At 37.4% G+C, this 26,807-nt stretch overlaps 1 protein-coding gene across 2 annotated transcripts in view; it reads right to left on the bottom strand.

Annotated features, from left to right (window-relative positions):
* Window positions 1-26,807, bottom strand: part of GRM5 (glutamate metabotropic receptor 5) — a 563,943-nt gene that overhangs the window by 142,496 nt on the left and 394,640 nt on the right. For both annotated transcript variants that reach the window (XM_032358929.1, XM_032358930.1), the window contains one exon: window positions 4,228-4,463. In XM_032358929.1, the coding sequence (XP_032214820.1) occupies window positions 4,228-4,463 (236 nt within the window). The remainder of the gene's footprint in view (window positions 1-4,227; window positions 4,464-26,807) is intronic.

Below are 26,807 nucleotides of genomic sequence, written 5' to 3'. Positions count from 1 at the left end.
CTGAAATGGGTAAGTATGACTGTTGACATTTAGGGCAACAATCCTAGCAAAGCCTGTACTGTACATAATCCATATTGAAATAAATTATATGGCAATAGCAAAAAATAGTGTAGGGAATAAACAGATATAAATATTTGCAAGATTATTGAATATAAACAAGGACCAACTTAAAATTGTTTGTATAAATTAAAGATTCATTTAGTAATTTCTATTGAAAACTAAATGAATTATACTAAGATGAAACAAAAATATTAAGAGAAGTAATAGAGTAAGATAATAAAAATTATTGGTGAATCTACAAGAAGGAAGTAAAAGGGGAATAAAGAATTAAAGAACAAGTGGACAAATAGAAAACAAATAACAAACGAGAGAAATAGGAACTAGTAATAAGCCATGGTTTAAATGGGTAATTTTCACTATATGTATATCTAACAAAGTATATCCACACTATACTTGAACACTACACTACTTGAACAGACACTTTATAAAATAAGATGTCCCAATTTCCAGTAAGCATATGAGAAAGAACTTACCTTGTAATAGATAATGGAAAGCCCATCAAAATCACAATATGATACAAACACACACTTGTAGAATGTTTTAAATAATAATAAAAGAAAAAAACAGATAGTAACAACTGTTGACAGAGTGCAGAGCAACTTGAACTCTCATACATTTCAGGGAAAGTAGAAATTAGTCCAATCACTTCATAAAACTGCTTGGGACTATCTACTAAAGCTAAACATATGCAAAGCCTATGATGCAGCATTTCTATTACTAGGTATACATCTAACAGTAATTAGGATATAGGTCTGCCAGAAGATACATACATACTTGTTCATAAAACCTTAATTTCTAATACCTAAAACCATAAATAATCCAAATGTCCATCTACAGGAGAAGTGATAGCTAAATTCTGGTAGTAAATCCATACAAAGGGACATGGCACAGCGATAAAAAACAATAAACTACCAATATATGCAATGATGGGATAAACTCTACCACATTATTTTGAGGGGAAAGGCCAGACACAAAAAAAGCAAATAATGTAAGATTCCATTTATGTGGTATAAGATAGGAGTCAAAACTAACAGGCATTGAAAGAATTCCTATGAATGGGGCATACTCTCTACAAAACGACTGCTCATTCTGGACTACTAGGTTTAGATAACTCTCCCAACTTTTATACTTTGCCTTCCAAGAATCTCCTAAGAAAAATAAGCAGTAATCAGCTATGAGTACTTCTATTCTTTGTGTCAAGCCATTTTTTCCCATTGAACTACTGTTAGATTTAAGGTACTGTAGACAGTGAGTAAGGTAAACCTTCTTGACTGGCATGAATTACAAACTCTTAATACTTCTTAACCTTCCATTTAAAAAATGGTTCTCTTATGCACATGGCCTGATGAAAGGGCTTAAGTACATTATATTTAGGAAAGTACTGGTAACATTCAATAGTGTTAAATGTGAGTAAACTACTGGAGCCTCTTTGAAGATGGGGAATAAGATACAAAAAGGACATTTGAGTAAATAAGGAAATATGGTCAGAAGTAGAGCATAGTGAATATTTGGGTGTACGTTACTGCATTCCATAGTTATACACAAATAATTTTAAGATTTTTCTTTTTTGTATCTTTGACCTATATATTGACTAGTATATAATGCAAATTTAATGGCAATTTTTTAAAAAAAAAAGTCATATTCTATCTCTTTAGTGTATCATATTGGCGAAACTTTAGACAAACTGAGTTAAAAAAAATTTTTTTTATTAGCATATAATGTATTATTAGCCCCAGGGGTACAGGTCTGTGAATCCCCAGATTTACACATTTCACAGCACTCACCATAGCACATACCTTCCCCAATGTCCATAACCCCACTACCCTCTCTCTTGCTCCCTCCCCTGGGCAACCCTCAGTTTGTTTTGTGAGATTAAGAGTCTCTTATGGTTTGTCTCCCTCCTGATCCCACTTTGTTTCATTTACTCTTTTCCTACCCCCTATTCCCCCATGTTGCCTCTCAACTTCTTCATATCAGGGAGATCAGATAAACTGAGTTTAAGTTCCAGAGTTTAGTAGTTAGGTGACCTTGAGCAAGTTATCTTTTCTCTCTAAACCTTGGCTTTGTTATTTTTAAATAAGGATAATCATAGTACTTTCTTTATTGAAAGAATAACAGAAGTATTGCATATAAGTGTCCATGTTTATGTACAAAATGACATCCTTTGTCAGATAAGATTCCAGGGGTGGCAGAGTGGCTGAAGAGGGTTTTCTAGTAGGATAGTAAGGAACCAATTCTGAGCAGAGAAATTATATCAGGGTCATCATGTGAAAGACATAAAACTATAGTAGTAGGTTGAAAGGAAGGCTCTTACAGAACAATTGCCATAGAAATAATATTCCATAGAAACCAATTAAGAGTTTTTCAAGACTATATCTATGTAAGATATCCAACAGTGGAAAAAAAAATAAGAGAAACAACTATTTCAAGGAGAAGACATTTCAGACAAAAAGGCAAAGAAGAAGAGCATTGGTACAAAAGAAGGTGAAGACCAACTGGAAACATTCCCTTCGCCACACTGGTTAGGGACTGGCATTAACTCCTTGGTAAAAGAGAACTGAAGATGAGATCAGATCTATTGACTTTCTATGACTCCTTAAATGTAGCTCCATACAGTAATCTGTACACAGTCACAGAACTGGATCCCAGAGGGGAAGAAGTTCCCAAATCTCAAGAGAGGAAAGAAGTCTACGTCCCTCAGAGACTGGATAGAATGGTGAAAAATACGAAATTAGCTATAAAAATTGAGATTGTGTAACAGAAGTCACAATGTTATGTATGCTCACACATTTTTCTTTCTTGAAAATAAAAATAAAAACAAAGGAGGTTACCAAACATTTGAAGATTTTGGACAAGCAGTATCTGAAGTGAGAGAGAAACAAACACAGGCTCACACCATGAGCCTTCTGTGATTTCTGGATTTCAGTGACCAGTACAATATCCCACACTCCAGCATCCCCCCCTTCCCTCACTACCTTAATAGGAACTGACATAGGTTGCCAAGTTCTTATTTTAACAAGTACTGACATTTAAAAACAATCACAACTCACCATTTACTCCATTCTTCATTTTACAAAAAAACGAACTTATACCAAAAAATATAGGATGGACATGAACTGGGAAGGAAAGTGCATTATGAAAAACTCTCTATATCACTCTCATTATTCTCACTTTCGTGCTGGTATGGGACAACTTCTCTGTGGACGGAATTGGTTTGTGGGCCAGGATTTCCAACCTACTGCCCCAAAGCACTGTGGTGTTCCAGCATCGTGGATAAAGGCACCTATACCACCAACTCAAACATTTTATTCCTATGCAAATGCATATAGAGATTTTGTTACACAATGTGGGTATAAGGCAGTCTCAACAAATCCCTTATCAATTTAACAAACTTTTATTTTTGCAAAATTTGACATATAGATCAATTTTGGCCCTACATCGGTTATTAGAGTTGAGATTCCCTTTCAATGAGCAACCAATAATAGTACCAAGACCCTATGTTTTACTCATATAATATCACTTACAACAGTGGATTGCAACATTGGCTGCCCTGACTAGCTCCCTTCTAGACACTGAACATCTTGAGGGCAGTAACTAGTTTTCCTTACAACCAAAGCAACAGTTGGGACAATGTGAGCCCTTATACCTATGTAAGAACAAATGACTTTGCTCAGATTATGTCTCCTGAAACATAATAACAATACACAACAAACCCCTGCCATGTTCTAGTTTATTGATGAAAAGAGGAATTGGCTCTGTCCTTCAAAATTTACTGATTCATTCTTCAGAATACACGAAACCATTACTAAGTGTTTAGCTCTGTGCTAACTGTTAAAGACAATCAAGACGAGCAGAATGGAGCTCTTGCCTTCAAGGGTGGCAACAGTACTTGCTCTCAGGAGCTCACATTATCCTCTTAGCAAAGTGCCAGTTTCCTGAATGATATAAATAATAAAATTGTTTGTGATCTCCACGGAGTAAACACTTGCTCTGATATGCTTTTCTTAATGAAAATAAGGTCTGTTTATCACTGTAAGTAGCAATACCCACTCTATTTCTCTAAGAGTCCTCTTCTCTAACAGATTACAGCCACTATCCCCCGACACACTTTACTTAAATTGGAGCCTTAGCCTTATCCACTATAAATGAAACAATAAATCTGCTTACTATTGCAAGTCTTGTTGTATTTGCTGTTCTCCTGTGCAAAACCTTCCAGCCGGCACTGAAAACGATGCTGCCAAAATTCTTGAAACCAAGGGTTTCGAAGGTTTGTTTCTGGACGGAGCTTCAGATAATAATCATCAAACCACTTGACATCGGGAGATTGGAGCTTGATTGTGATTCCACCAACAGCTTCTCGCTGATATCCATCTGTCACATCATACCTGTCAGCCCAGCCATCACTGTGGGGAAACAAAAACCAGCTCAGCTCAGAACAGATACTTTCTAAGGAAATGATTCCATATTTGCTTTCCTTTTGAAAATATCAGTCATTAAAAGGCGCCTCAGGCCACTTCAGGGTCCTACATTATACCTACATGATTACTGAGCCACCCAGGTGCCCTGAGTGTTTAGTAGCTAGGTCCAGTTAAATTTAAATCCATTCTGTTCCTTTACTTTATTGTAATGATTATAATGATCATAAAGTAAAAATGAAAATATTTTGGAGTACCTGGGTGGCTCAGTGGGTTAAAACCTCTGTCTTTGGCTCAGTTCATGATCCCTGGGTCCTGGGATCAAGTCCCTCATTGGGCTCTCTGCTCAGCAGGGAGCCTATTTCCCTTCCTCTCTCTCTGCCTGCCTTTCTGCCTACTTGTGCTGTCTGTCAAATAAAATAAAAATTAAAAAAAAAATCTTTTAAAAAATGAAAATATTTCTCAAACACACCTAATATTAATTTAACCATCCTACAACATGATATTCTTTTTTTATCACATTTTACAAGAAATTATAAAGAGGTTTAAAAAAGCTTCTGATTATGGTCATTCTGTTAAGTATAGATTCTTTAGCACTTCACACCAAAGTCCCATAATCCACAGTCCATATACTCTTTCCCATCACAAGGTACTTCTTCAATATATTTAAAATGCACACATGAAATCCTGTTTGCGTTGGACAGATTAGAAAACTTCTTAACAATGAACCATCAAGGATGGTGACAGGGACCATCCACTTCAATATTACTATCATTCTATGCACTGATAACTCAACGTAACCTAGGGATTTTAAAATAAAAGAGAGTTTGAAACCAGAGAGTTCATAATACAATGGTTTAAGAGTGTGAAAGAATAAAGGGAAAAGTAGTCTAAGCTTATTTGGAAAATATGTGAAACAAAACTTTGGAAATAAAAGACATAAAAAGATATTTATATCAAATTTGGGCACACCTCAGGGAAGGACAAAAGATACTGATTTTTCCATCCTCTCTCCCACTGGAAGATGCACAACTTGTGCTAAGTATCTGCTGGGACCCAGTGGGGCTGTCCTTCCTTTGAAGACAGGCAAGTGCTTTTTCAGGGAAGATAAAGAAAATCAAGGGACATTATAACATTGAGAAAAGGTAACAAATAGGGAAGAGAAAGAGTTTGGAAAGAGCTGAGCGGAAGAACAGGATGGAGCCTCTGAATGTGAAGCAGGAAGTGCTTGGAGGTTAGAGGGGGTGGGGTGAGGGTGGACACCAGAGAAAGGGGGAGAGAAAGGATTTACATTCACAATCATTGTTTATTTCATACATATTAGATATATTTATCAGAAGGTGAATCTCCCTTTATCTTCCTTCAAATGTATTTTTCTCTTTTTAACTTTTTTTGTAGGCGGAGAGCATGCTCCAATATTTTGCATATAAAATCAGTGCTGGGGAAGGTATTACGTAAGTAATTAATTAAAATAAGTATAAAAAATGTACTTTTATTCTAGCATGCTCTGCTATGGCAACTCTGACTTAAAAACTGATCATGAGAGTTTTTCCAAAGGTCGCAGATTACTCATTAAGATATCATAGGGGCTTGCCATAACTTGAGATGTTTCCTACGGCATCAGTGGGTGGAAGAGGAGAAACAAACAAACAGAACGAAACATTTCTTCTTCTAAGTCGTCACTGACTAAAGAGATTTCGTTAAAAAATTATGGTAAAGTTTCAAAAACTTTTGTGGCAGCTCAGGAAAAAGACGAATAAGTCATGCAATATGTTTTGTCCCAGTGTTGAATTTGGTTACTTCACACATTCTCTTCCCTCAAATTTCTCATTTTCAGCTGCAGAAGATTTTATTTAAAGCTGACAAGTTGAAATGATGTGGGCTTGTTTGCCTCATTTTCTCCCTCTGTTGTGGAGGGTTTATTATATCACTGGTATGAGAGTGTGGGTCTCATTGGCGCCGGAGGAGATGCAGGGGCGTGCTGCAAACGGGGCAGGAAGGGCTGTTTGTCAAGCAGAGCCCCATTCTCCAAGAAGTGGGAATTTAAATTGCTCCTTTTGTTAATGCTAGCTTGCTCTTATGTAACACTATGATTATGAATATTACATAAGAAATGTAAGATTATAATGGGTCCAATTTACCCTTCACAATTCATTCATTGAATTTAATAGGGATTGTAAAAAGCTTGTCTTGATAAACTTTTCTGGAGGAAATATTTCCATAAAAAAAGTATCTATGCCAGAGTTTGTTAACTGACTCAATTCACACCATGTTCTTCAGCTTTTATTTATTTATTTTTTTTGTTCAGGTATAAATTCCTTCTCCATATTTAAGAAGTTGGCAATAGATATTTTATTAGTAGTCTATAAGTTAGAGTTGTGCAGTCAAATGTTCTACCACTGAGCTATGCCCCCTAGAGTTGTGAATTTAAAAGTTTTGTTCCAGATGTTTCCATTCAACAGCAAAGTAAAAAATCATAATGGAGTTTGTAATTAAATAGAAAATTCCAATATCTATTTGATAACCAAGGTTATTCTATTTAAACTTAGTGAGGAATGTCTGCTGTATAAGTTTCAAGAAACTTCATTCCATGATGGCTAAGTTAGATGGTGTCGTATTGACTTTAGGTTATTAAACATTAACATTTTCATAAAAATGTGCTTTTAAGATTTGTGTTAAGATGACAGGGTATCTCTAAGTAAGAAATAATAAATCCAAAAGCAAAATGAAATGCCAAGAAAAGCTTACGCTACTTTTCTATGATATAATGCTTTACATTATACGGATAGATTAGACTGTCAAGTACTACCTAAATACTTTTGGGAGACATCTATTTTACCAAAGAAGGAATAAAGAGTGGGGAGGAAGATAAGGGAAGAAACTAAAAATACACCATATTTAAAATACCTCTCCCCATTTAGTATCTATCTATCAATCTACCTGCCTATGTATCTCCACCCATTCATCCATCCATTCATCCGTTTATCTAATTTCTCTTCTCCCTGGTGGGCATTTTACCCATGTCCCCATAATCCACTTCATTAGTTTTCTTCTGATTCCTTGATATACAGTCAGTCTTCATTATTTGCAGATTCTGTATGTGCAGATTCACCTACTAGCTAAAATTTATTTGCAAGCCCCACATTAATACCCGTGGCACCTTCATGACACTTCTCACACGCACAGGGTGGCAAAAATTGTTGAGTCTCTGGATGTGCACATTCCCAGCTGAGACTGAACAAGCTCCTCTGCTTTCTGGTTGGAGCTTTCATATTATAAACAAGTGTCCCTTTCATGATCTGTTTAGTAGCAGGGTTTTTGTATTTTTGTGGGTTTTTTGTTGTTGTTTTTGATTTCACTGTTTAAAATACCCCCCACCCCGCATAGTGCTAATGTGTTATCTAGAGTTCCCAAGTGCAAGAAGTCTATGATATCGCCTACACAGAAAATGCATTTTTAAAATCAGCTACATTCATGCATGAGTAAAGTGTTATTTGGTGGGAGTTCAATATTAATGAATCAACAATATATTTTAAATAAGGTATCTTTAGACAGGGCATGCATTAAGCAAGGTTATGTACTGCCTACTTGATGGAAATGTTGTGAAAAGAGGCCCACAGCAATTTAAACCTGTCCTTCTCCTGGGGACAGTGGTCACTATTCACTAATTCAATGTTTGGTGCATGTTTATGGCACATAACTTCTGTGGAAAACAAGAATTCGGTGTACATGTAATGTTCTTAACTGGAGTGTTATATTAGGCCTCCACCTTTTCTTTGACTATAGAAACTGAGTGACTTGGACATTTAGAACAGGAAAAACATTTTTAGCTTACTTAGGTTGGCTTAACTAAAGGAGGAATCTTTAATATAGACCCACTCTCAAGGAATCTAAGGTATTGGATTCTTTAAATTCTCCCTGAAGACATCTTAAGGACATGCTCATCTGGCAAGAATTTATTTTCATTTTCTTTCCAAACTGTATAACCCAAATATATATGCCTCTTCTATTATCTACATATCCTCCTTTCTCCTCTCAGCCCTCAATTCCCACTATTCCTCCTATTTAGCAATTCACAGAAATTTAATTTTTATCTCTTTTCAATAGAAGGTTGTTGTTTAACAAAATTGACTCCGAAATTCTCCAGCTAGAGTTCATCTTCAATCTCTCTATAGCTTTTCTTATTTCCGCCAACATTTATTAAATACCTGCCTATCTTGGACTAAATTATTTTGTGGCCATGAAAAATTCCAGTGTCCCAGTGGTTTAGTACAAAAGTTTATTTCTAGCTCAGCATTTAGATTCCTTGCAGAGGGTTATAATTCTCCTCCATGTTGCCTTCATTCTGAGACACAGTCTGAAAGAATAGTTTCCTTCTGGGACATGGCCAATTTCGTAGAAGGAAAAAATATCCAATGGTTCTTTTTTCTTTTTTTTTTTTTTAAAGATTTTATTTATTTATTTGAGAGAGAGAAAGAGAGAGAGAGAATGAGAGAGAGAGTATTTGGAGAGAGAGGTCAGCAGGAGAAGCAAACTCCCTGCTGAGCAGGGAGCCTGGTGCAGGACTCGATCCCAGGACTCCATGATCATGACCTGAGCCGAAGGCAGCCGCTCAACCAACTGAACCACCCAGGCGCCCATCATCCAATGGTTCTTAAGTAGTCCACTCAGAAGTGGTGCAGGTCACTTCTGCTCATATTTCATTGATGAGAACAAGTCATATGGGCAAGCCTTACCTAAATAGGACAGGTGTGTATGATTTTTCCCACACAGGGGATCAATGAATGTTGTGAATAAAAATTCACTTCACTACATTTATTATCTATTGAAACTGCTTTGAGATTGAGAAAAACAAGTTAAGTAAGTTTTACACACTATACTCCAAGACTCACAGTCTAGTAGAGGAATGGAGAAGAGGACAGACATATAAATCAATGACCTCATACAAATAAATATTGTTGCAGGTGTGAAACAAATGTAATTAATTCTGTTAGGGAAATCAGATTTATCTATTTATTTATTTATTCATTTATTTATAAAAGGAAACACATTTATTTGACAGAGAGAGTGTGGAGGCAGAGCAGAGGGAGAGGGAGAGAGAATCTTAAGCAGGCTCCACGTTCAATATTCGGCATGGAGCCTGACTTGGGGCCCATCTTAGCACCCTGAGATCATGACCTGAGATTAAATCAAGATTTGGATGCTTAACAAATGAGCCACACAGGTGCACCCAGCTTTATTTATTTTTTAAATATTTATTTATTTTATTATGGGGGGCAGGGAAGAGGGAGAGGAAGAGAATTTCAAGCAAACTCCCATTGATCTTGGAGCTCCGCTTAGCTCTGTCTCAGAACACTGAGATCATGACCTGAGTTGAAACCAGGAGACCGGAGCTTAACCAACCAAGCCAGTGAGGTACCTTGAAAGATCAGTTTTAAATTGAGTTTGATAAGTATGGGTAATACTTTTATATATATATCATATGAAATATATATATTTTATATATATAATATGGAGTGACAACGGTATTTTGAAATTTTATTTTCTAGGTAGGGAGAAGGTATTTGGGAATCTGGAAAAAGTGACTTAGAAGCAGTGCAGCTACTTTGATCACTCAGGACAGTGAACCAATGAGAAGTAAGCAGAGGAACACTAGTTGCGAATGGCCTTTTGTGTCATCCCAATGGTTTGGACTTTTTCATTCAGATGACAGGGAGCCAGTGGTGGCTTTTAAGGTGGGAAATAAAATGAGGAGATGATGAGAATCGGAGGAAATATGGTAGCAGCGGGAACAGATCAGAGTGATCATAGATGAGTATTCAGGGAATCAAGTTAGAAAATGTGCTGCAGCGGTAACTGAATTTAAAGCAGGAGCAGGAGGCCTGCAGAGGCTTTTTTGTAAGGAATACCAAGAATCCCCTAGGAAGAGATGTGTGGAAAATAGGGGTAAAGGGGGAGTTTTATACTTTATGCTATCATGAGGATATTGTTGTTCCATATCCTAAATGTAAAGTAGAGGGAGACAACAGGTCTGGGGTGAAAAAAAAAAATATATAAGTTGGAGTCTGTGATGATCAGATTTCCCTTTATATGCTCTCTAGTGGTTCTTTTGTCCTGCATTTCGATCTATTCTCTACATATACAACTGATTTGAATGTTAAAAAAATTAATCCAGGGGCGCCTGGATGGCTCAGTGGGTTAAGCCTCTGCCTTCAGCTCAGGTCATGATCTTAAGGTCCTGGGATAGAGCCCCGCATCGGGCTCTCTGCTCGGCAGGGAGCCTGCTTCCTCCTCTCTCTCTTCTCTGCTTGACTGTCTGCCTACTTGTAATCTCTCTCTGTCAAATAGCTGCATAAAATCTTTAAAAAAATTAATAAAATTTAACAATTTTCTTATCTTTGGGCCAGTACCATATTAACCTACCCTATTCTGTTTAGTTTCTATATATGCAAAACAATAGCTATTGGCAATCAGAAAATGAGAAATAACAAAAATAATAGAACTCTAAAGACTTGATACTCTCTACCACTATGTCCTTATAATATAAATATTTTAACCTTAGAATTATTATTTTTATCATTTGTTTTATTAAATCACTGATATGTAAAGCAGATCAATACTTATGGTTATAAAATAATTACCTCAGGGTTTACAACCAATAGATTTAATATAAAAATATATTTCTGGAATGTTGAAGCCCTTGAAGTCTACATGGAACAGGAATAAAAAAATTGGAAAATTATGAAGAGAAAATTTTATGAATTATCAAATGTTAGAGATGTTAAATAATTTAAAAATTGTTTCTCTTATCAAAATCTAAATCTGTATAATGTAGATGATATAATCTTCCTTTCCTCATTTCCTGCTCATATATTTTAAGTGATTGCTATGGAAAACAGAAAAATATACGTAGCACAGAAAATTGCTTTGGATGATCCTTTAGTTACAGTCTCCATGTACTACTCATTCCAGTTCATTAACTAGGAAAGCATTTGGAATGCCGCTTTGGTGTGTTCAAACTGCTCAGACACTGTGGTAGGTTCTAGTACGTGCCCTTAAGGAGTCAACAGTCCATTAGGCATGACCTGGCTGAATGGGCAATCCTGACTTATGAACCCACTGGCAGTTTCCTCATTTACTCTTCAGACTGAACATGCTCTTTCCTTTTTCCTCAGTCTATCTGCAAACAGTACAGTTCATTAGATTTCCAGTCACTGCATCACTTATGGAAAATCACATTCCTGTCCTACCTCCCTGAGATTATTCCCTAATCACCTCAATTAGTATTCTGGGTGTTTTCAAACTCTCTGTTCTTAACATTTACAATCTCTTGATTTATTTACATGGAAGGCTAATCACATACAATGGGTATGGATTCCATTAGTTGCACTCTCAAATGGCAACCCGAAGATTCAGTATAACTCCACAGAATTCTTGGGGAGGCATCTGTCATGGGCAAACAACTTGAAAAATCCCCTCCAAGTCTGTTTCAAAAGGAGTAATACCAGACTAAAAATATAAGCATCAGAATAACTATTCTTCCGAGGGAGCAGTCATTAAATTAATGGAAGGAGATGGGGTTGGGATGCTGTGCCAGGCACACACGGTCATTCTTCAGTCCTGTGTGCCAGAATGTTGGTGCTTCACAGAGTCAGCACACACATGTTGCATCCTGGAGATGTAACACATGGATTCCTTTGCCTCAAATGTGTCATGTGTTCCCACTTCCAGGCCTTCTAGAAAGAGTGCCACCCCTTCAACGCGTCATGTGTCTTCTGATTTTAAAATCCAGTTCATCTGTCAAGCCAGCAGACTGGGCTAGAATGCAGCCTAGCAAACCTTCTTGAGCTCCTCTGGGCTGAACAGTTTCCTCCTCTCTGCTTCCAAAATGTTGGGACATTTATTCCTTTATTCATTGAACAAGTATTGGGTAACAAATATGCTAAATGTAGGGATAAAGTAGTAAACAGGAAGACAAGACTTGCTCTCATGGGGCAATATTATGATGCTTTTAGTTTTGCATGTGTCATCACATTTATTTCTGTTTTCTCTAACTAGACTAGAAATGTTATGCTTTGGACAGCTCCTCATCTTTATGTCTATTATAAAGGCTGGCACATAGTAAGCACTCAAGAAATGTTTTATATAACGTATTAGAAAATTAGATCTTCAAAGGCAAACTTCAAATTATAGAGAATTATTTTAAGATAACTGGATATATTCATTTTTAACTGAGGATGCCGTGCTGTCAGATGCACCTTATAAAATGACTGTGAAAGGCTGAATTGATTCCCCCTCTAAAATGGTCCTTTCCAATCTCTACCTGATGCTATTAAGGTTAATGAGTACATTCATTAGGCCGCATCCCAGAATTTTTTTATTTTTTTCAAAATCTGTTCACAACCCACATAATTATTATGGAAACTGCTGTTCTACCCACATGTAATCATCATCCTGCCAAATCTTTTACCAATAGCATTTTAACAGATATTTCAGGATTTTTTTTTTTTCCCTAATAGTGGGAGTCTGCTGACTGGTTGGCTGTCTTCATATAATATATATATTTTTCTCTTCTGGGGGAGTAGGAGGTCTTAGAATCTCTAAATAATAGTGAAAGGCATGAAAGGATATTGCACTTTCAGATAAAAGTTCTTATGAATATACACCATTCAACACTAATGAGTTATTTAATTCTATAGAGAAGTACAATGTAGATTTTTTAAGAAAATAGTTGGGTTACCTACTGAGAATTAACCTATCTCTGGGGTTTATAAATGTGAGTTTTTCCCATTTCCAAGGCTTTATAAAGAATAAGGAGATGTGGATTGCAGGAGCTATATTAGGACATTCGAAAGAAAGATTAAAAAGTTAGGAACCTATATTTTGCTATGTGTCTAGAGTAGATCAGGTGATTTCTATTGTATTATTTTCCCTAATTCTCTATAGGCTTTGGAGGTGACTATTTTTAGCACCAGTTTTTACTGCTCAGGAAACTGAAGCTCTGAGTGATTAAGGAACCTACTCAAAATTTCACAGCAAATATAGAGGGGATTTAAACCCAGATATTTGCGCTGCAAAACTCCTGTGCTTTCCATACCACCTAGAGCCTCCTAAGTAAATTAGTGAATTACAGCGATGGTAGCACAGAGAAGAGTTTCTTAAGTGGATCCTATTTAAGAGGCAGGTAAGGGAGGATAAGGAGCAGAGAGTACGGCTGTGGCTGCATAGGTAGAATTCTAACATGGCGCCTGAGATTCCTGGTGTTTATTGATTCCTCTTACCTTTTTATTCAAACACTAATCTAGATAGGTACTGCTGTGAAGGGATTTTCAAGATGCAATTAAGGTCCCAAATAAATTGACCTTAAAAATACAATATCAACCTCAGTGAGTTTGGCCCAATCAGGCAATCCCTGAAAAGTGATTGGCTTTTCCCAGACAAAGAGACTCCAACATGAGAGGGATTTGAGGAGAGAGGGCTGGAGGAGAAGCTCCATGGCTGGCTTTAAAGATGGTGGCAGCTCTGTATAAAGAAACACAGTGGCCTCTGGGAGCTAAGAGTGCCACCCGGTGAACAAACAGCAAAGAAACAGGGACTCAGGCTCACGTCCAAAAAGAACTGAATGCAGCCAAGAACTTCAATGTGCTTGGAAGCAGATCCTCCACAAAACCTCTAGAAAGGAATGCAGTTCAGCCAGCGCTCAGATTTCAGTTTGTTTAACCCTCAGTGTAGAACCCACTTATGCTAAGCATGGAGCCCTAACTTCAAGAAAGCATGAGATGATAATGAACACTGTTTTAAGCTGCTAAACTTGTGGTAATTTTCTACACAGTAACTAAAAGTTATTACATATTCCCCACCTCTCTGCTACATTTCCTCACTTGGAAGGAATGCAATTGTAGGAAGTTTGACTGAATTCTTGGTTTGGTCTCAAAAGAAAGACTTCCAAAGGTTTGGGGATTACCAAAAATTATGGAGAGTATTTAAAATATTGGAATAGTTGAAATATCCAATTTTCTTCAATTTAGACTTCAGGATGGTAAACATTTTCCCCTCTGGTTTAAAGATTTCTTCTACATGGGATGCTTCCTTATCACACACATCCTCCACAGAGGAGAAGCTGAGAAAGATCTTTGTGAATAGATTATTTTGCAAGTTGCACAATCTATTGTTTCTCTTCTCACGTTATAGCAATTTGGAGAAATGTAAAAATTGAGGCAACTGTGTAAGATGTGCAATATGGTAAGATAATTCAGTTACATGGAGAAAGCACATTATGAGTAGACTATTGTACCCACAGCTTTCTATAACCTCTTCTAGGTTTTCTCATGAAGCTTCCTTTCTTAGGATAACCTCACAGTTTTCAAACCCCTTTTCCACTGACTTGAACTAATTTTTTCTGTTATGCCAGTAAACTAAGCATGATGTTCAGAATAATTATTTATGGAACATCTATTAAGTTCCAAGCAATAAAGCGTATTTCATGGTGATGCTGGTGAATATACCCTCCCCCCACCCCAATACACACACAGATTTGTTTTCTTCCCTTATATCTTAAAACGGATAATCAGGGATTTCATAATTTCAGATCCAACTGTTCTGGTTAGCAGCATTTAATGAGTAGCATGGCACATGCTAAATTCTCTGTAGAGTGTTGCCAATGAGGACTAAGAGAAGAAAAGCTGTCATTCCTTACCCACTCTGCAGCATTAGAGAAAGAAATATGAACTTACAGAGCAGTAATGGTCCTCACATATTTAGGGTTTGCTGTCTGCTAGGTGTAGCTCCAAGCAGTTTTTCTGCCAGGTACTATCTATATATTCATATTCATCATATATTAGAGAGGCTGGATGGGGGAGGGCAGAGGGAGAGAGAGAATATTACGCAGGCTCCATATCCAGCACAGAGCCTGACATGGGCTTGATTCCACAACCCTGAGATCACAACCTGAGCCAAAATTAAGAGTGGGATGCTTAATTGACTGAGCCACCCATGTGCCCCTCATATGATATTTTATATCTTCACATATCATATGATAAAAGTTCAGCTGGAAAAATAATAAATCACCCAGGGTTATATAGGGTTCAACCTTGGTCTACCTAAATTTTGAAATCAAAACTGAATCTGTACAACCTATTAATGTGGTCTTTGATCCAAATTGAAGTTACCTGGTTTTGTACACGAAAACATAGAGAGACAGTTATTTTAATTTCTGTTAAACACACACACGCATGCATGCACACATTTGGAATTTTTTTTCCTTCTCCCTGGGACTGTAAACAAAGAATTGCCTTAAACACTGCATTCATATTCTGGAAAAAAAAATGCCCATCTTTGTAGCGTGAGAATACACTGGCACAGTTATTAAGGATCTTTCTACTCACAAAGAAAAGAGCTATTAGGAGAAGCTCAAGAGACCTTGATGTCTGTACATAAACACAGAATGGACTCTCTTCAGTACACATTTCACTTTGAGGCAACATGTTTTTCCTTGACAAAATATCCCCATGACACCCACTGAAACCAAGTCTGTTGTTAACTTCTCACATCTATCAGAGATGGTTTACCATTGAATACTTACAAGCTGTGGAAGACCAGTAAATAATCAAAAAATGCTCTGGGTATGAGACTAAGGTTTAGAAATAGTTATTACTGAAGAAGCCAGATAAAAGTCAGAACCTAGATTATGCTGAGTGAAATCAGTCAAGCAGAGAGAGTCAATTATCATATGGTTTCACTTATTTGTGGAGCATAACAAATAGCATGGAGGACATGGGGAGTTAGAGAGGAGAAGGGAGTTGGGGGAAGTTGGAAGGGGAGGTGAACCATGAGAGACTATGGACTCTGAAAAACAATCTGAGGGGTTTGAATTGACAGGTGGGTGGGAGGTTGGGTGAACCAGGTGGTGGGTATTATAGAGGGCACGGATTGCATGGAGCACTGGGTGTGGTGAAAAAATAATGAATACTGTTATGCCGAAAATAAATAAAAAATAAATTAAAAAAAAAAGAAAAAAAAAAGTCAGAACCTAAAAGCCTGGAAATTTAGATGAATTTAGATGCTACAGGCCTAATAATTAATCCAAATTGACTGAAAATGTAAGTCACATATTAGAAACTGAACAGCTCCTTCCACTTCCAGCTATGATAGATTAGACAAGCCTGCCACTGAAGACAATTAGAAAAGCAAGATAAATTTTGAAAAATTTCTGCTAATGTTGTAAGAAAGCTGTTCAAGTCAGCCATGTCTCAGGATGAAGATTTTAAAGAGAAAAAAATTGTACTGAGTTATAATTTTCCCTATGAGTTATGATAATTTACTGCAAGGGAGGGATGAGTGGCTAAGGGGTTGGAACAAAAGCAGAAAGTGAGGCTCAAAGTTTTTTAAGTTCTGGGTTAACATTACTCCAAAACATGATCAGGAAATATCTGGGAGAGAAGACAGCACAGATGTGACAAAGACATTTGGTACTATCCCTTGAGCCATCTGCTTATTTGTAGGCAGTTGGTGAGAAGCTTAGAAGTTGAGCATAAGGCAGTGGCTAACAGGCTGAAAAGATGAGCAGAGCTTTACACAGTTACGGTGGATTGAAGAAAAACTAATTGGAATTTTGGACCTCCAAAAAGAAATACTCCCAGTAAATACTCTTGGGTTTCATTTGCGATCTTTAAAGGCTATACCCTCCTTGTGAGGCCAAATCAGAAAAAGACAAGCCCCAACAAAAAAGGGACTCAACTTCAAATCATCTTAATAGTAGATTAGATTAAAATGGTCACTCTCTAACTGCTGGAAAGCAACAAAAGCAAATCTTTGGATGTACGTACCATTAGACTTAGCTTCAGATGACCTCTACATTGTCTATCATTCAATTAAAGTAAATTTAAGCAGTTTTTTTAGGTAGGGGTGAGATGTAGAGGATGTTTATGAATGGATTCTAAAATTTGCATAGAAATATAAATGACTAAGAGTAGTTACTATTATATTGATAAAGGGAACAAAGTTGGGAAAATATACCATTTAGATGCCAAGGCTTAGTATGAAGTTAAAGCTATATATAATTTGTAGAGATCGATAAACAGACCAGTGGGACAGAGTCAAAGTCCAAACACAAAGTCAAAACACAAAGATGTCCAAAAAATGTTCTATTAAAAAATGATAAATCTATATCTAACGGAAAAATCTTGATACTTAATCCTTGAAAATTAATTCCAGGCAGATTATAGATCTAAATGTAAATGATAAAACAATAAAGCTTCTAGCTGATTACAAAAACTTCCATATATAACACAAGGAGAATATATTCATCATCTTAGGGTAAGAAAGATTTCTCAAACACAGTATAGAAAGGACTGACCATAAAATCAGGATAATCAAAAGTATTTATAATAAAGTTGACATCTATCTATCTATATATCAAAAGATGTCACTGAATGAAAAGGAGACCACAAATTAAGAGAAGATCTCTGGAGTGTGTGTGTGTGTGTGTGTGTGTGTGTGTGTGTATGTGTAAGTAGATATATAGATAGTAGATGGATTAATATGTAGGTAGGTAGATGATAGATAATTTAGAAAGTACTCATCCTTAGAATACATAAGAATTCATTTACATTAGTATAAAAATAAATCCTATAGAAAAAACAATCAAGAAGTTTGAACACTACATTTCTCAAGACAGCTTTGAAATGGCCAATAGATACAACAAGAGCTCCACTTCATTCATAAGGGCAAAACAAAGGAAAGCCATAATGAAGAGCATTATACACCAACATAGATCTTAAAATCTTAAAATCAATTTTAAAAAAGATTGATATAGACCAGGGTTAAATCTGAAGTAATTTCATTTCTCAAACATTGACGGTAAAAGTATAACTTGTATAATCACTTTGGAAAACTATTAGAGTCTTTTCTTTTCTTTCTTTCTTTCTTTTTTTTTTTTTTTAAAGATTTTATTTATTTGAGAGAAAGAGAGAGAACCAGAGAGAGAACACAAATGGAGGGGAGGGGCAGAGGCAGAAACAGACTTCCCACTAAGCAGAGAGCCCAATATAGGGCTCAATCCCAAGATCCTGGAATGATAATATGAGCTAAAGGCAGAGGTTTAACTTACTGAGCCACCTAGATGCCCCTAGGCAGTGTCTATCTCAACTGAATATAAGCATACACTATGACCAAGCAATTCTATTCTTTGGTATGTCCCCACTAGAAATGCTCTCATATACATATCAAAAGGTATGTAGAAGAATGTTTACATGAGCACTATTTGCAATAGTTCTGTTTTTGAAGACAACCAAAATCTTTTTTTTTTTTTTTAAGATGTTGTTTATTTGACAGAGACACAGAGAGAGTGGGAACACAAGCAGTGAGAGAGGGAGACAGAGAAGCGGGCTTCTCGATGAGCAAGGAGCCCGATGTGGGGCTCTATCCCAGGACCCTGGGATCATGACCTGAGCCAAAGGCAGACACTTAACCGACTGAGATACTCAGGTGCCCCAACAACCAAAATCTTGATTGCCAGGTAAAAAGATCGTAAATTGTGGCTTACTTCACACAACTAGTACGGATAGAATGAAAATGAACAAGTACCTCTACATGAAGCAAAATGTATAATATAAACATAATGTTGAATGGAAAAATACACACAAAAGAGAAAAACATATTCCATTTATATTAAATTAAGACAAAGACAATCTAACCTACAATATTAGAAGTTAAGATAATGGTTATTTTTGATGACTGTGCTCCAGCTTTCCTCCTGTTATTGATTTCTATTTCATTCCACTGTGGTAAGAAAAGATATTTGACATAATTTCTATCTTCCTGATTTTGTTAAGACTTGTTTTGTGGCCTAATATATGATCTATCTTAGAAAATGTTCTGTGTGCACTTGAGAAAAATGTGTATTCTGCTGCTGTAGGAAGGAATGTTCTGTATATGTCTGATAGGTCCATTTGATCTATAGTGTTGTTCAAATCCTCTGTTTCCTTATTGATTTCCTGTCTGGATGATATATCCATTGTTGAGAGTGGGGTATTAAAGTCCTCAACTTTTAATTCTTTGATGTTTATTTCTCCTTTTAGTTCTGTTAGTATTTGATTATATATTTAGGAGCTCTGATGTTGAGTGCATAAGTATTTACAATTGTTTTTATCTTCTTAATGGATACACCCATTTATCATTACATAATAACCTACTTTGTCATTTCTGACCATTTTTAACTTAAAGTCTATTTTGTCTAATACAAGTATACTAGTCTACTACCCTTGTTTTCTTTTGGTTTCCATTTGTTTGAGATATCTTTTCTATCCCTTCACTTTCAGTCTATGTGGGCTTAAAACTAAAGTTACTTTTTGTATGCATATTGTTGGATTTTGTTTTTTTATCCATTTAGCCATTCTTTGCTTTTTGATTGGATAATTTAATCCATTTATGTTTAAAGTGATTATAAAGATGTTAAGACTTAAAATTGCAATTTTTTTGTTTTCTATTTTATTTTTCTGGTTTGATGCCTTGTTCCTGTGTCCTCTTTTGCAGGGTTCATTTGTGATTTGATGACCTTTTGTAGTGGTATGCTTTGACTCTGTTAGCATAATCTTTTGTGTACCTGCTACAGATTTTTCCTTTGTGCTTATCATGAGGCATACAAAAAATGTCTTGTAACAACATAATTTCAATAGCACATGAAATTTTAGCTTTTACTATTCCCCTCCTCATATTTTTGGTTATTGATATAATTTCCATCTTTTGTAATATTATGTACCAAATAAAAAATCATTGTAGCTATGGTTTTCTTAATGTATATGTTTTTAAACTTTTAATCTAGAATTATGAGTGAATTATGCACCAGTATTACAATATTTGAATCTGACTTTATCTGTTTACCAATGCCTGTGAGTTTTACACATTCAGATATTTTTTACAGTGTTAATTAATGTATTTTTTACCTCTGCTTGAAGAATATCCTTTAGCATTCTTGTAAGGCAAGTCTAGTGGTGATGAACTCCCTTAGGTTTTTTGTTTTGGAGAGAGTTTATCTTTCCTTCATTTCTGAAGGACAGTGTGCCTGGTATACTGTTCTTGGTTGACAGTTTTCACCTCTGGTCGGGTTAGGTTGTTGGCTATATTCTGTTGGGGGTGGTAGCACTGGTTGGACTTCTTGATTGAGCTATGGGCTTGGCTCTTCATTTGCTTCTGTGTGGAGTCTCAGGCCATGGTCTTTCACTGGATGCTGTTGTTGGCTGGACTCTGTTCAGGTGGGGCTGCAGGCAGAGCTTTGTAGTAAGACAGGATCTCAAGCTATGCTTTATAATCAGGTGGGGACACCGACTATGTGCTGAAGTTGAGTGAGACTACAGGCTGGGCTTCCCAATTGGATAGGCCAATGGCTTTGTTCTGATGTTGGGCAAGATCACTGGATAGGCTCTTTGGTTGGGAGAAGCCTGCAGCTGTATTCTATAGTTGGGTAGAGTTAGAGACAGTGTTCCACATTTTGTGGGGTGAGGATTACTTTCCAGGCTCCTTTGTTGGGAAGAGGAGTCTCTGGCTATGTTCCATGACTGGACTGGGTCACTGGTGAGGCTTCCTGATGGCTGTGTTCAGCAATCAGGTAAAGCCATAGATTGGGCTCTATTGTGGGATGGAGTTATTGGCTGGGATCCATACTGAGTGGCACTGAAGACTGGGTTCCAAGACTGTCCAGGGTCACCATTTAGACTCCACAGCTGCCTGGGTTCTCTGATAAGGCTTCCTAACTGAACAAGACTTGAGGGTTTATTTATTTATTTAGATTTTATTTGATGGAGAGAGAGAAGAGAACAAGCAGGGGGCAATAGGCAGAGGGAGAGGAAGAAGCTCCCTACTCAGCAGAGAGTCTGATGTAGGGCTCCATCCCAGGCCCTGAAATCATGACCTAAGCCAAAGGCCGATGCTTAGCTGACTGAGCCACCCACGTGCCCCATGGGTATATTTAGTTCCTAAGCAAGGGTTCAAATTTGCTTCCCCTCCCAGACAGGGCCATTTGACAGGCTCCAGGGCTGGTACAGAGTTTTGCCTGATTCAGGCTGGTGACATGAATCAGGAAAAAATCTCTCACAGCGTGCCAGTCAGGGCCACAGACTCAATTCTATAAACTGGCTGAGGCTTTGTCTGGGCTCTCCGCTCAGGTGCTCCTGCAAACACAGCTGTAGGATGTGCTATGGAGTTGCCCGGGTTCTCTGGTTAGACCTCTTGGTCAGTTGAGTATGGAGGTTATACTCAGCAATAGGCAGGGCTTCCAGTTTTGTTCCTCAACTGGGTTGAGCTGTAGAATAAGCTCCACAGCCAGTGCAGCTCATTGGCTGATAAACAAAACCAGGCAGAACTGCCCGTGGGCTCCCTGGTCAGACAGGACAACTGGCTCCTGCAGCTGGGCAGAGGCACTGTTCAGATCTCTACTCAGGTGTAGTTATAAAGAGGAATGTGGTTTGCCAAGATCTGTGTGCTAGCTGCTAAAAAATCTCTAACTCCATTCTCTGTTTCTGTCTGATCCTCAGCTGTCAAGCCCTGTAGTTTTCCCAAGGATCCAAACAAAGTGAGAGGCTAGTGAGAAGTGAGAAGCTAGTCAGGAAGAATCTTGCAACACTGGGGGAGCTAGATGTCCACCTTGGGCTCTTTATTCCCCACTGGAGAAAACCTAGGTTCAGGGGCACCTCTTGTTCTGCCGCTGTGCAGGCCTGGGGCAGGGGTGATGAGGCCCGCATGTTGCTGTACTTCTGGCCCTTCCATTGGGTTCAGTGCTTCTCAGTCTCCGTGCTCTAGAGGTGCTTCAGTGGCATCTTTCATTCTGGGATTTTCACTACTGTGTCTTGTCTACTCACAACTGCTAGTTGTGAGGGTGACAAAGTCAGGAATGACCTGTGTTGCTATCTTGGTGACATCACTCTGGCCAGCCAGTTTGGCTTTCTTAGAAGTTTTAAACATGAATATGACATAGTTCAATGCACAGTTTTGATGGAATACTCTTCTCCACAAACATATCTGAAGAAAGGCAAGAATTACTAGAAGGAAGCCTAGGACTTACAATGCAGATGAGGTCAGATGAGCGTTTGAGAGAAAAGAGAGCACACGATAAAAGTAAAGCACTCAAGTCCTTCAGGGAGGCAGGGCTTGTAGATTAGTATTCTGTAACGTGGGAGTAAGGTGAAGGAGTCTAGAAGGACTCTGAATTTTCTTATTTGTGTGACAAGTACCATTTAGTAAAGAGAAATGTGTATTGGGGCTTTAGTTTTAAGTATGTTGACTTTGAAATGTTTGTAAGATATTCAAATGGATTTTGTCAAGAATGCAGATACACAGATAGTCTGAAACTTAGAGAAATCTGGTCTGAGATATTTAATTTAAATGTTGCCAACAAGGGGTGCCTGGGTGGCTCAATCATTGAAGCATCTGTCTTCAGCACAGATCATGATCTCAGGGTCCTGGTATCGAGCCCCGTGTCAGGCTCCCTGATCAGGAGGGAGCCTGCTTCTCCCTCTCCCACTGCCACTTCCCCTACTTGTGCTCTTTCATTCTCTTTCTCTCTGAAATAAATAAATAAAATCTTTTAAAAAAAATCAACGTTGCCAACAAATCAGTTTATGGTAGAATTGTTAGAAGGTAATGTGATCACCCATTGAGAGTGTTTTGTGTGACATAAGCAAGGGAGAAACGTCTAGGTCCAGATGATATCTATATTTAAGGAATATGTGGAGGAAAAGATACACTTTTAGGAATCTGATAAAGAAAAGATAAAGAGGAAAGAGAATAACAATGAGTATAGTGATAGGAGTAGGGTGCTATACAAAGCCAAAAAAGGCAAGAGCTTCAAAAATAACAATTTAGCCACCAGTTGACCCATTATAAGACATAGGACTTAAAATTGTCCTTAGGCTCTGACAACACAATCAGGGCATTCTAGTGGAGTGGTAAGGACAGAAGCCAGAATTTAGTAGAATGAGACTAAAGGAAAACAGACTGAAGGAAAAGATCCACACCAGGGTTGGTGTGGATCATAATGGAATGAGGTTGCAAGCTTTTCTCTAGTATTTCTCAACAGTTGAGAAATAGGGCTGCTGAAGGTGGATTATAGAATGGATTTTGCCAAATGAGTGAAATGTATAGATCAGGTTTGCAAACTGAGGGTTGGGCTAAGAAACTGGTTTGAGTAATCAACTCTGGTACAGGATGATTAAGAAACTCAGGCTGGCCTGGAAGGAGCTGAGATATTGGGCGGGGGGTGTGGAAATGGAGACATCATAAAATAAGGGCCTTCAATGAAAGCAAGGGCATATGAAGAATCATGGAAGTGATAAAAGTGAGATTAAGAGATGATAAAATAGGATAAAAACAGAGAGGAAGGCAAGCCATAAGAGAGTCTTAACTATAGAGAATGAACTGAGGGTTGCTAGAGGTGAGGTGGGCAGGGGATGGGCCAAATGGGTGATGGGCATTAAGGAGAACACTTGTTGGGATAAGCACTGGGTGTTAGATGTAAGTGATGAATCATCAGATTCTACTCCTGAAACCGATGCTATACACTATGCTAACTAACTTGAATTTAAATAAAAAATAAATAAATACATGCTTTACTAATAAAAAAAAAGTATTAAAAGGAATAAGCCAAATACATTCTGCAGGTCTCCGAAATTATAGTAGTGGGATTTGTTTCCGAGGTGAACCATATAAACCTAACCCAGACTATTTAAAAATAAGAGAGAATGAGTTACACTCTTATTAGTAAGCATTAGAAGATCCAACAATAACAACGCAAAAGAGATGATAGAAGCATGTTTGTTCAGAGAATGAGATATTGGATTTAGGATTTCTAGGTAATGGAAGAACTGAAGATGTGCCATTAGGCATTCGCTAGGATAAACTGGACATTCATTTCCTTTACTCCCCATACAACAATATTCTTTTAAATTAAATTTCACTTCAACCAATTACGTTTAAGCACCCATATATTATCATGTTTGATTACAATTAAGAAATTTTACAACTGGGGCAGTTCTCAAGCAGATGTCAGCAAGCAATGTCTTAATGACAAGGAGGTTATTTTCTTTGTTATTGTTATTTGAGGCTTATTTGTTGAGTTGTTTGAACGTAATGTGATGTTCGTCTGTTGGACAGAATGTTTTTACCTAACTGGGAACATTGACCTTCTTAGCTTTTCTACTAACCAGAAAATCACTATTAGTATCTGTTCTCTGGAGCAGTTAGGGTCTTATACATACAGTCACACTCATGTCCACACATACCAATACACACACTAACACATATAAACCCACATACATTCATGTACAGCACTTGGATACAGATACATTTGCATGGGAAAAACACAACCAGTGTTCAGTGTAAGCATCACCTTACCTGAGACATTCTTCCTTATAGGATATTTTGGGAAGGGACAAACAAAAATTCATTCGTTCCAAAGAACTGAAACAGTATGATGACCTACAGCTCTACAATTACTGGCAGTGAGCAGTGCAGATTTTAGTCACAATTCAATACAGAAGAGTCAGACAAAAAATACACTCAAGATGTGAATTTAGGCAGTTCAGTGATTTTGCCTGGACCTATGTCTAGTTATTATCTTCACCCCAGAGAAGCCTGGCAACTTAATTTATTTCTGAGAGGTAGATTCATTTGTTCCTCATCTTACCAAATTCACTTGCTATAGATTTTTTAGGGGAATAAAATTCACTCTTTTAGTTTGATATTGCTGCTAAAATTGTTTAACAGTGGCTCTTGATGCCTGCATGTCCAGTTAGAGCAAAGGTTATGTTTCAAAACTAGAAAGGAAGAAAAAGTTGTTGAGGGAGGTGTATTTTATTTTTAGTAGAAAATATGAACCTAGACAATGTGAGAGGAGTAGAAAAGGGATGGATAGGGCTGGTTGGTTCATAGTTTAATGTCTCTATCAGACAGGACACACATTATCCTCTCTCACTTAGATTAGGTGCTACTGGCCTTCCTTTGCTGTTACCAGCGAGATTTTTAAAACACAAACCAAATAATACCACATCCATGCTGAAAAATTTTCTTTGGCTCTCTCTGGCTTTAAATAAAGTCCAAAATTCTTAACAAAGCACACAGACCCTTCATGATATTGTCCTGGATCAGTATTCTCTCTTATCTTCTCCCTTTCTTTCCATATGTCCCGATTACTTCAAGTTCCCAGAAAATACCATGGTTACTTATTAATTCTCCCCAGTATCAGTTTTTTTTTTTTTTTTAATTTATAGTTAATCTTTTTTTTTTTTTTTTTTTTAATTTATTTATTTATTTATTTATTTATTTATTTTTTATTTCCAGCATAACAGTATTCATTATTTTTGCACCACACCCCGTGCTCCATGCAATCCGTGCCCTCTATAATACCCACCACCTGGTACCCCAACCTCCCACCCCCCGTCCCTTCAAAACCCTCAGATTGTTTTTCAGAGTCCATAGTGGGTAGGAGAAGAATAAATGAAACAAGATGGGATTGGGAGGGAGACAAACCATAAGTGACTTTTAATCTCACAAAACAAACTGAGGGTTGCTGGGGGGAGGGGGTTTGGGAGAAGGGGGTGGGATTATGGACATAGGGGAGGGTATGTGCTTTGGTGAGTGCTGTGAAGTGTGTAAACCTGGTGATTCACAGACCTGTACCCCTGGGGATAGAGTATTATGCCTCCATCAGAAAGGATGAATACCCAACTTTTGTAGCAACATGGACGGGACTGGAAGAGATTATGCTGAGTGAAATAAGTCAAGCAGAGAGAGTCAATTATCATATGGTCCCCAGTATCAGTTTTAATAATCACTCATGTTTGCTTAGTCCCACCTTTCTTCCCTTCATTTTACTAATTCTACCTGTTTGCTGACCTCTTTTCAGATGTATTCTAAGATCTAAGCCTCTTGTGATCCCACCAGCCTGAAAGAGAGGCTTTTGTATCTTAATTCCAATTTTGTATGCATCACATTGAATTTCATTCGTTTATATGCTTCTCTTCCTCCAGAAATGGTGAACTTCTTAAGGACGGTGATTTAGTTCTGTAGCTCTAGCACTTAACTCATTGCTTGTTGATGAAGCAGAGACTACGTCTTGGATAAATGGAAGGAGTGTGGCAGTGGTTAAAGAGGAACATTTTTTATCAGAACGAACAGAGAGATATGCTAGCAGTTTAAATGGATAAGGATTGGAGGCTATGCTGAGGTTTCAGGCCTGTGGGGCATTTGAGAGGGAAAGTAATATTTTCTGTTTACAGGAAGATTAAAGCCTTTTTGGTTGATAAACTTTCGGTGCATGAAATAATTTCGAACAACCTAAGGCTA

The sequence above is a fragment of the Mustela erminea genome, chromosome 9 (assembly GCF_009829155.1).
Source record: "Mustela erminea isolate mMusErm1 chromosome 9, mMusErm1.Pri, whole genome shotgun sequence".
In the NCBI taxonomy this organism is placed as follows: Eukaryota; Metazoa; Chordata; class Mammalia; order Carnivora; family Mustelidae; genus Mustela; species Mustela erminea.
This window is presented reverse-complemented; position numbering and strand designations above follow the sequence as displayed.